The sequence below is a fragment of the Salvelinus sp. IW2-2015 genome, linkage group LG15 (assembly GCF_002910315.2).
Source record: "Salvelinus sp. IW2-2015 linkage group LG15, ASM291031v2, whole genome shotgun sequence".
Classification (NCBI taxonomy): domain Eukaryota; kingdom Metazoa; phylum Chordata; class Actinopteri; order Salmoniformes; family Salmonidae; genus Salvelinus; species Salvelinus sp. IW2-2015.
The window spans coordinates 61,675,508-61,685,368 of NC_036855.1; the positions used below are offsets into that span (position 1 = coordinate 61,675,508).

General features: G+C 44.8%; 2 protein-coding genes across 2 annotated transcripts in view; both read left to right on the plus strand.

Moving 5' to 3' along the window:
• The window catches only part of LOC111974790 (fibulin-7), a 19,545-nt gene extending 16,232 nt beyond the window's left edge, over window positions 1-3,313 (plus strand). The window contains 5 exon segments of the mRNA XM_070446845.1: window positions 1,177-1,201; window positions 1,204-1,248; window positions 1,502-1,639; window positions 2,075-2,210; window positions 2,331-3,313. Coding sequence (XP_070302946.1) covers window positions 1,177-1,201; window positions 1,204-1,248; window positions 1,502-1,639; window positions 2,075-2,210; window positions 2,331-2,694 — 708 coding nt within the window. The 3' untranslated portion in view covers window positions 2,695-3,313.
• The window catches only part of LOC111974789 (RNA-binding Raly-like protein), a 294,018-nt gene that overhangs the window by 118,340 nt on the left and 165,817 nt on the right, over window positions 1-9,861 (plus strand). The gene's annotated exons all lie outside the window — the stretch shown is intronic.

Sequence of the window (9,861 nt, forward strand, 5' to 3'; positions counted from 1 at the left end):
AAAAAGAGAGCTACTGGCTTATTTACAGATGGGCTATGTATCGGTGCAGTGATCTGTGAGCTCTCTGACAGCTGGTGCTTAAAGTTAGTGAGGGAGTATGAGTCTCCAGCTTCAGTGATTTTTGCAGTTTGTTTCCAGTCATTGCAGCAGAGAACTGGAAGGAAAGGCGGCCAAAGGAGGAATTGGCTTTGGGGGTGACCAATGAAATATACTGCTGGAGCGCGTGCTATGGGTGGGTGCTGCTATGGTGACAGTGACTGAGATAGGTGGTGCTTTACCTAGCAAAGACTTGTAGATGACCTGGAGCCAGTGGTTTGGCAACGAGTATGAAGCGAGGGCCAGCCAACGAGAGCGTACAGGCTACAGTGGTGGGTAGTATATGGGGCTTTGGTGACAAAACGGATGGCACTGTGATAGACTGCATCCAATTGTTGAGTAGAGTGTTGGAGGCTATCTAGCTTCTGATGCCTAGCAATGGCTGACTTAGCTAGCTAGATTTTATCTCCCCAGAGACCAGCAAAGAAAATCCTGATTGAATCTTTTTTTCTCTCCAGTGTTAACCGTTTCCTTTCCAACAAAAACTGAAGTGATTAAATAAGAACTTAATTGAAATAATAATATAATTAATTATAGTTCTTTTATATAATCCTTAGCCCTTCTCTGAAGGTGTAGAAGGCCCTCATTATTCAACACGTGTTTGGGTTATTCACAAATTGTAGAGTGGCTCTATTATCCCTCAGCCTGCTTTTTTCACCATTCTGAATGTATAAAGAATCCATATGTTCTTCTGAAATATAAACACAGAAATACTGGACATTTTGAACTGCTTTATGGTGGCAATTTGACATAATTAACAATCATGGTCTTGAATTTAATTTGTAACTCTTTGTTCACATGGTATCCATAGTGTTTTATAAGAAATAAGCTGCACTGTACTGATTTGAAGATGAGATGTTTAGATGCCCTCAGACTGCAGTCAGAAACCTCCATATCAATGAGAATCATCCTTAGTTTCACTCTTCTCCTCATTCCTCTCTTTCTTTTTCTCCCTCTTTCTTTTTTCTCCAGTCTTTGTCACCATGACGAACACCTCGTCTGCCACCTCCTCTGCGGCTGCTGCCATCTCTCCCCGGCTGTGACTGTTGGTCCGTTTTCCGTCCGTCTCGCTGTACGCAGGTCCAGGGCACCACCCACTGCACCTGTGACCCGGATACACCATCTCTGGGCGTGACAGCACCACTTGCACAGGTACACCAACATCAGCTACCATTGCTATGGTAACATAAAAAGACACACAGTCTGACCACATAATGTTATATACTGTAACTGACATCATGGCAATGATATGTGTGTGTGTTGTGTGTGTGTGTGTGTGTGTGTGTGTGTGTGTGTGTGTGTGTGTGTGTGTGTGTGTGTGTGGTGTGTGTGTGTGTGTGTGTGTGTGTGTGTGTGTGGTGTGTGTGTGTGTGTGTGTGTGTGTTGTGTGGTGTGTGTGTTTCAGACATTGATGATTGTGAGTTGTTCCACAATGGTCAGGCTGGCCGGCTGTGTTTACATGCCTGTGTTAACACCCCTGGAGGCTACCGCTGTACCTGTCCCGCTGGATACAATGTCACCCGCGACGGACGCAACTGCAAAGGTGAAAGGAGACCACCCACACACACACTGTACCAAAGTCTCAAATGCTGAACACACACGCACGCACACACACACACACACACACACACACACCATCAAATCCTCTGGCTCAAAACATGCCAGTTATGCCAGATGAATACTAAACATTTGAATAGTCTACCACAAAGAGAAAGAAGATAACTTGGCTGAAGGATAATGAATGTTTCCTATTATTTCCTATCCGTTGTATCTGTAATTCCATGCAATTCTGTTATCCACTGGCTGAATAATTAAACAACCCATACATCTGGTCTGAATAAATGTTTGTTTTTGTAGGCAATTACAATAAATCAGTTATTTCTCTGTCTCGCTCTCTCTATTTTCTCTCTGTCTTTTTTTATCTGTCCCTCCCTCACTTTTACACACATTATTCTCCCTCTCTCTCCCTGGCCTGTAGACATAGATGAGTGTGCCACCAGACTGAATAACTGCACCCGGGACCAGATGTGTATAAACACCTACGGAGGGTTCCAATGTGTACGTGTGGACTGCCCCCGCATACGAAACGCCACCTACAGCAAAACCTCACCCCTGTGAGTACCTTCTCTTATAGTTAATCAAGAATATATTTGATAACATGTAACTCTTTATCACTCTCTTGCAATAATACACCTCTCAATGCCTATATAATTTTCTCTTTCCCTGTTCCCCAGGCGTTGTGAGCGTAACCCCTGCTCTGTGGACAACAGGGTGTGCTCTCAGGCCCCTAACTCCATCTCCCACCACTACCTGTCTGTTGTATCCAACCTGTCAGCACCACGCACCATGTTCCGTGTGTCGGCCCTCCGCCTCATGGGGGACACGTTGCGTTTCTCCCTGCTGGGCCGCGGGCAGGCCAGACGCCACTTTACAGTGCAGCGGTCGGACCGCCAGACAGGCCAGCTGGTGCTGGGGAGCCCGGTGCAAGGCCCTGCTACACTGGAGGCAGAGGTGGAGATGACCGAGCTGGAGAAAGGGGTCCAGATGGGGCGGTATCTCACCAAGATCACCATGTTCATCTCCCAGTACGAGTTCTAGAGAGGGAGAGAGGAAGGGAGGGATGTAGAGGGGGGAATGAAGAGAGGGAGGAGGGAGTACTGTGGTAAGAGTTTTGGAGTGGGGCAGTGGCTAGGGCTGGGGGGCTGGGAGAGGTGAGGCACTAAGTCCTAAGGAACAAAGAAGGACTAAAATGGGAGGAAGTTTAGTCGAGACATACAGGTATGGCAGGAACGGATGCATTTGGTAGAGTTGTATCAATTTTAATGACAGAAAGGGAATGGTTCAGGTAAGGTTTAGGGGGGTGAGAAATTAGGGATGGGGACACGGGGTCAGAGACATGAAAATGAGAAAATGGCCACTTGTGGTGAATATTGAATGTTTCCTCACTGAAGCTGAGAGAGTGAGAGAGAGCTGGGCATGTAAATACAAGCAGAAGTCCTTAACTGGTTTTATTGTTTTACATCCAACATATGACAAAGTAACAATCAATATCTGTAAGATGAGAAGACATGAAGCTACACATTGACAATCCTATATTTCCTGGTCTTGTGTTAAACTTGTTTTGATATATTTATTTTGAAGGTGTTGTAAACCCCTGTTTGTGATCTGCTTTTTATTTATCTGAGAAAGCACTATTAAACATGTAATCAAAACAATACTGTATGATTTCTAGGGTTTAATTATTTACTTTTCATATACACTTATGTCTCTGCACAGGACTGTATAAGGGGCTTGCCTTGAACTGTGACCTGTAGATGATCTGTCCGTCATAGAGGCTGAAACAGGAGTATGATGTACAGTACGAGTAGTGCAGATCTGGGGAAGACATCAGGCATGGCAGTACAGAGCTACACTGTCCAGCAGACAGACAGCCAAAGTCACTCTGCTCAAAGAGCTCCTAGATCCTTACAGTATATGCATGAGCTAAACCAGCAAACACAGTGTATATTGTTACTTAATGAGATATGACAAATTGAAATGCTCTTTTCCACCTTTTTAGCACTGGGTGTGTGTGTGTGTGTGTGTGTGTGTGTGTGTTGTGGTGTGTGGTGTGTGTGTGTGTGTGTGTGTGTGTGTGTGTGTGTGTGTGTGTGTGTGCGTGCGTGCGTTGCGGCGGTGCGTGCGTGCGTGCGTGCGTGCGTGCGTGCGTGCGTGCGTGCGTGCGTGCGTGCGTGCGTGCGTGCGTGTGTGAGGAGATGTACTGTAGATTTGGCTGGTGTTGTTGTGGCGTGGGTTGTAGAGGATGCTGATGAAATGTTTCACCCCTGTGCCAGGCTGCCCACAAACCTTCCCCACTCTCTGCACTCTATCATCTGGACGGACGTGAAAACCCTGGTTAACACCACACCACACATAGGGCCAATGCCACGGACACACACAAACAAGATCCCTGTGAGTAGTGGTGTGAGAACGCATACACACAAATTCTTACACAATAAATGACCAGTAGTGTATAAGATATCCCACATCACAGCTCCCTCAACATAGAGCACCCTGCAATGACCACAGCACAGTGAGTGTACTCTATATAGGCACTGATGTAAGTGTAGAGTGTGAGGGGTTAACCAGTCCAATGCAGCCACGCAGAGCTAGGCAGTGTGTATCAAGGCACAAGGTGAGACCCAGATGCAGACACAGGAGGCAGATTGTTGGAGTCTTATAATGTGTTTAATCCAAAAAGGGGTAGGCAAGAGAATGGTCGTATATACGGAAAAGGTCAAAACCAGTTCGGAGTCCAATAGGTACCGAAGGGCACGCAGATTCAAGGTCAGGACAGGCAGGTGGGAAAGTAGTCCAGAGTCAGGCAGTGGTCAAAACAGGGAAGACAAGCAAAAAGAGAATAGAAAAGGAGTACCGTGAAAAACACACTGGTTGACTTGACTAAACATACAAGACAAACTGGCACAGAGAGACAGGAAACACAAGGATAAATACACTGGGGGAAATAAGCGACACCTGGAGGGGGTGGAGACAATCACAGGGACAGGTTAAACAGATCAGGGCGTGACAGTGTGCCTCAGACAAACAGGCACTAACACACTGAACCCAGCCCCACCTCGGAGTCACCATGTTGGGCTGAGAGAGACGAGTAGGGACTCCCCTGACCTGGCTGAGACCCACTAGGGGACCACAGGGGGGATGAGGATCCCAAAATGAGATTGCACACAGAGGGACAGGGGGAAATGATAAAGAGAGATAGAGGAAGAGAAAATGATGGCTGAATAGAGTGGTATCAATAGCAGGCAATTCACAGCGGTCAGTCAGTCATCGGCTAAGGGCTGCTGTGAATTAAGAGACTCTATTTCTGCTCTGAAAGAGACCCCTCACTGTTCTTCACTCTGTCTGTATCTCTCTCCCTTTCTGTCTTGATGAAAGGAAGGGACAGAAAGAGAAAGGAAGTAAGGAGATGTATAGTTGAATGGCAGCCTGTCCCAATGTTGTCTGTCCCCGGGGGAGGAACAAAGCTGATGTGGTGATTAGTCCGTCCCTATATCCTCTCTGACCCCCTCCACACCTCTCCTCTCCTCACCCCCTCCTAACCCTCCTGTCTCTGCCCACCCAGGACTACCTGTATCTCACACACACCCTCCTCCTGTCCTGAATTCAAACCCTACACCTTGACCCCACTCCTCTCCTCTTTTCAATCTGTCCCAGACCCCACACATACACATTAAAGGTCCAATGCAACTGTTTTTTTTATATCAATATCAAATATTTTCTGGGTAACACATAAGTACCTTACTGTACTTAGATATAGATTTCCATTCAAATGGGCAAAAATTCTAAACTATTTCTCAAGCAAGAATTTAATTGGTTTATTAACCAATTTACTGCACGGTGATGTCACCATGGAAAGCCAAAACCCCCACCCATACAAACCTGCTAATTATAAGGTCCTGTGTGGAAGATTGTATTTTAATTCAGCAACTATCAGGAGATAACACTGATACATTTGTTCACACTTTTACAGTGTTAGTTTCATCAGCTGCACTGGGCCTTTAAAACACAAGCATATACAAACATGCATGAGCACCCAGGCGCACACACACACTCACACACACACTCACACACACACACACCCTGGGTCTGAGTTGAAAACAGAGTTGGAAACAGTAGCGAGCGTTCCAGTACTCTTTATCCATTAGTAACCTTAGACCACCATTCCATTCCAACAACATCAAAGAGATCCAAGCTCTCTTCCTCTGTATCCCCCTACACACACACACACACAACACACACACACACACACACACACACACACACACACCACACACACACACACACACACACACACACAACACACAACACACACACACACACACACACACACACACACACACACACACACCACACACACAGTACAGTCAATAGGGTGCTCTGATGATTTCATCTATCACGGCCTGTCTGTGGGTGCCCATGTGTCAGGTCTAGAGTGTCTCTGCTTCCCTCCATCTCTCTTTGCCTACCCTCTCTCTCTCCTCTCTCTTTCCCTACATCTTCCATCTTTCTCTCTCTCCCTCTCTGTCTGATGTGGTGGATGAGTCACCCTCTGAGCAGATAAACCTCTGAGTGCCAGCGGTGCCAACTCTTCTGAAATCAAATACCTCATTCCAGTCCGGCCTCCCACACAATAAGAGCTTATACTCCTATAAGCCTTTACCTAGTCTCTTGAAGCCCCTCTCAGTCAGACATCAGGATTGTATGTGAAGGGGACACTCCGTCCCTGTCGTAGGTTTAAGGGAAGAAGGAGAGTTGGGGCCAGACCCTTGTCTGTTGACTGGGCCCAGGCAAACTGAGACATGGCCTAGATCTAGAGCCAGAGTTTGGCTGGCAGAGGCCCAACCTGGGTGGGCGCACTGGGCAGGTGAGGGGGGTTGGTATGCATGGCAGCAGTGCCCAGCTGTTACAATGGGAGGTCTGTGAGAAGTACGGCCAGGGCCAACAAAGCCCTGACTGTGCCCACGTCAGTCCCCCAGTCCTAGAGCCAGGAACAGGTAACATATGCAGCCAAGTACGGCAAACAGGATGTGGGGGTGTAAGGAAGGTGGGTGTGGAGTGGGGGAAGGGGAGGAACTGTTCCAGAAGATGTCTGATCTGACCTCTAACTGTCCTTACTCCTCTCCCGGGACCTCTCTCTCTCCTTCCTTGCTGGTGACTGTTATCAGCACCTCACAGCCCTTCCAAGCTTCACTCACTCCCAATCCCCCACGACCGAAGCCTGAGTGTGTAGAGGCACCTTAGACCGGCTTCTCAACATCTCCCTGAACTGTGTGACCTGGCCTGATTGAATGGTTGCTAAGGGGGCACGTGTTAGGGGGCCAGGCACCTGGCAGCACTTCAGAACTGTGCAGGCACTATCTCCTCACTTCTCTGAGTGGACTTGTGGTTGGAGTGGGCAGAAAACCACATCCTTCGCACAACTATTCAAATCAAATCAAACTTTATTTGTCACATGCGCCGAATACAACAAGTGTAGACCTTACCGTGAAATGCTTACTTACAAGCCCTTAACCAACAGTGCAGTTCAAGAAGAGTTAAGAAAATGTTTACCAAAAAAACGAAAGTAAAAAAGTATAAAAAGTAACACAATAACATAATGATAACGAGGGTATATATACAGGGGATACATGTAGGTAGGGGTGAAGTGACTATCAATAGATAATAAACAGCGAGTAGCAGCAGTGTACAAAACAAATGGAGTGGGGGGTCAATGTAATATTCTGGTGGCCATTTGATTAATTGTTCAGCAGTCTTATGGCTTGGGGGTAGAAGCTGTTAAGGAGCCTTTTGGTCCTAGACTTGGCGCTCCGGTACCGCTTCCCGTGCGGTAGCAGAGAAAACAGTCTATGACTTGGGTGACTCTGACAATTTTATGGGCTTTCCTCTGACACCGCCTATTATATAGGTCAGGATGCTCTTGATGGTGCTTCTAGCCTCAAGCCATAAGACTCCTGAACATCTAATAAAATGGCTACCCAGACTATTTACATTTCTGTTTCTTTTACGCTGCTGCTACTCTCTGTTTATTATCTATGCATAGTCACTTTAATAACTCTACCTACATGTACATATTACCTCAATTACCTCGACTAACCGGTGCCCCCGCACATTGACTCTGTACRGCTACCCCCTGTATACAGCCTCGCTATTGTTATTTTACTGCTGCTCTTTAATTATTTGTTACTTTTATTTCTTTTTTTTCAGTAATTTTCTTTKAAAAGTATTGTTGGTTAAGGGCTTGTAAGTAAGCATTTCACTGTAAGGTCTACACTGGTTGTATTSGATGCATGCGAAAAATACAATTCGATTAGATTTGATTTGAAGATACGTTTACCAGTCAGTCACATGGACCTCCACTGCTCCCTAGTGTCAAGAACAAGGCACTTTACCAGCCTGAGGGGGTTTATGCATGGGTTTATGTGGAGGCATCATCTTAATGGAACAGCATACCTCTCACCAAACATGCCTCCCCTATAGATCCCCCCCTGTTTAATTGATGTCAAATTATTAATTACCGGGTATGTAAGATTGGTCAATAATAGTGTTATACCACAAGGTGGCAGCACCAGTGAACATTGATTCACTATTATGGTGGCCTGAGCTGCTACTGCTTCTCCACAGCTCCTAAAATGAAGTTAAAACTGTTTCCCTTGCTGTGAATTCAATATCACTTTTAAAAGGACTCACATCTCACAATCATCTCATCAAATTAATCAATAAAGTACTCGTAACACTAAAGTCTCTCCTGTTATTGATCCTAAATGTTGATATCAGGTTAATCAATMGTTTCAGAGAGGTTGATGTTGTTTCCTGTGACTGCAGCATGAGAGACTCAGGTTGCTTTCCATCTATTAGCTGTTGTTCATCAGCAAATAGAGCTTGCAGTATGTTTCCTCTTCTAGTTTGTTATTCTTCCTCATCCCTCTCGTACTACCTCCATCACTTATTAGACAGTCAAGCTCACAAACAGGTGGTTGTTCGTATCTTTCTACCTTTACTGTGTGGGAGAGAGCATGTCTGTGTGATTACTGTGGCTCAGTGACAGAAATAACACAAGCTTTCCCAATTACAGCTCCAGAGTGAGGCCACCTGTTTCTTCCTCAACATCATGCTCAGGGAAATTGTACTTGCAGGTATGATGGTTTTAAATACCTTAACCCATTTGTTCCCACATTTTTCACAGACATGACACTATGCAAATATTTTGCAATTAGTAAGCCTAACATGTAATCCATATTGACTTTTTTATACATATTAAAAAGTATATTATATATACATATCAGTGTAGTATATATATATAATATATTTATATATATATATATTATCATACTTAATATATATAGATATATATATTATATAATATGATTGTCCTCTGCTCAGTTTGTTGCACCGGCGGCCTCCACTCCTCATTCGTATTCGGCCGTTAGCGCAGTGTGCGCTGTTCTGTGTAGGGGAGTTAGCTTACAAGATCTTCAGATTTCTTTGGCCAATTTCTTGCATGGAATAGCCTTCATTTTCAGAACAAGAATAGACTGCACGAGTTTTAGAAGAAAGTCCTTTGTTTCTGGCCATTTTGAGGCCGGATAATCTGAACCCCACAATGCTGATGCTCCAGATCACTCAACTTAGTCTAAAAAAGGCCAGTTTTTCTTGCTTTCTTTAAACCAGGACAACAGTTTTTCAGCTGTGCTAACATAATTGCAAATAGTTATTGTCTAATGATCAGATTACGCTTTTTAAAATGATTTTAAACTGTGCGATTAGCTAACACAAACATGCATTGGAAACACAGGAGTATGGTTGCTGATAATGGGCCTTTGTACGCCTATGTAGATATTCCATAAAAATCTTGCCGTTTCCAGCTACAATAGTCATTTACAATGGAACAATATCTATACTGTATTTCTGATCTAATTTGCATGTTATTTAATGGGACAGAAATGCGTGCTTTTCTTTTCAAAACATTTCTAAGTGGACCCCAATCTTTTGAACAGTTAGTGGTATGTATATATATATAAATGTCACCGTTCCTGACCATAGTTTGCTTGTGTATGTTTCTATGTTTTGTTTTGGTCAGGGTTGTGATCTGACGTGGGCATTCTATGTTGTTTTGTCTAGTTTGCTCTATTTCTATATGTTTGGCCTGATATTGGGTTCTCAATCGAAGCAGGTGCTTTGTCGTTTGTCTCTGATTGATCTCTCTCC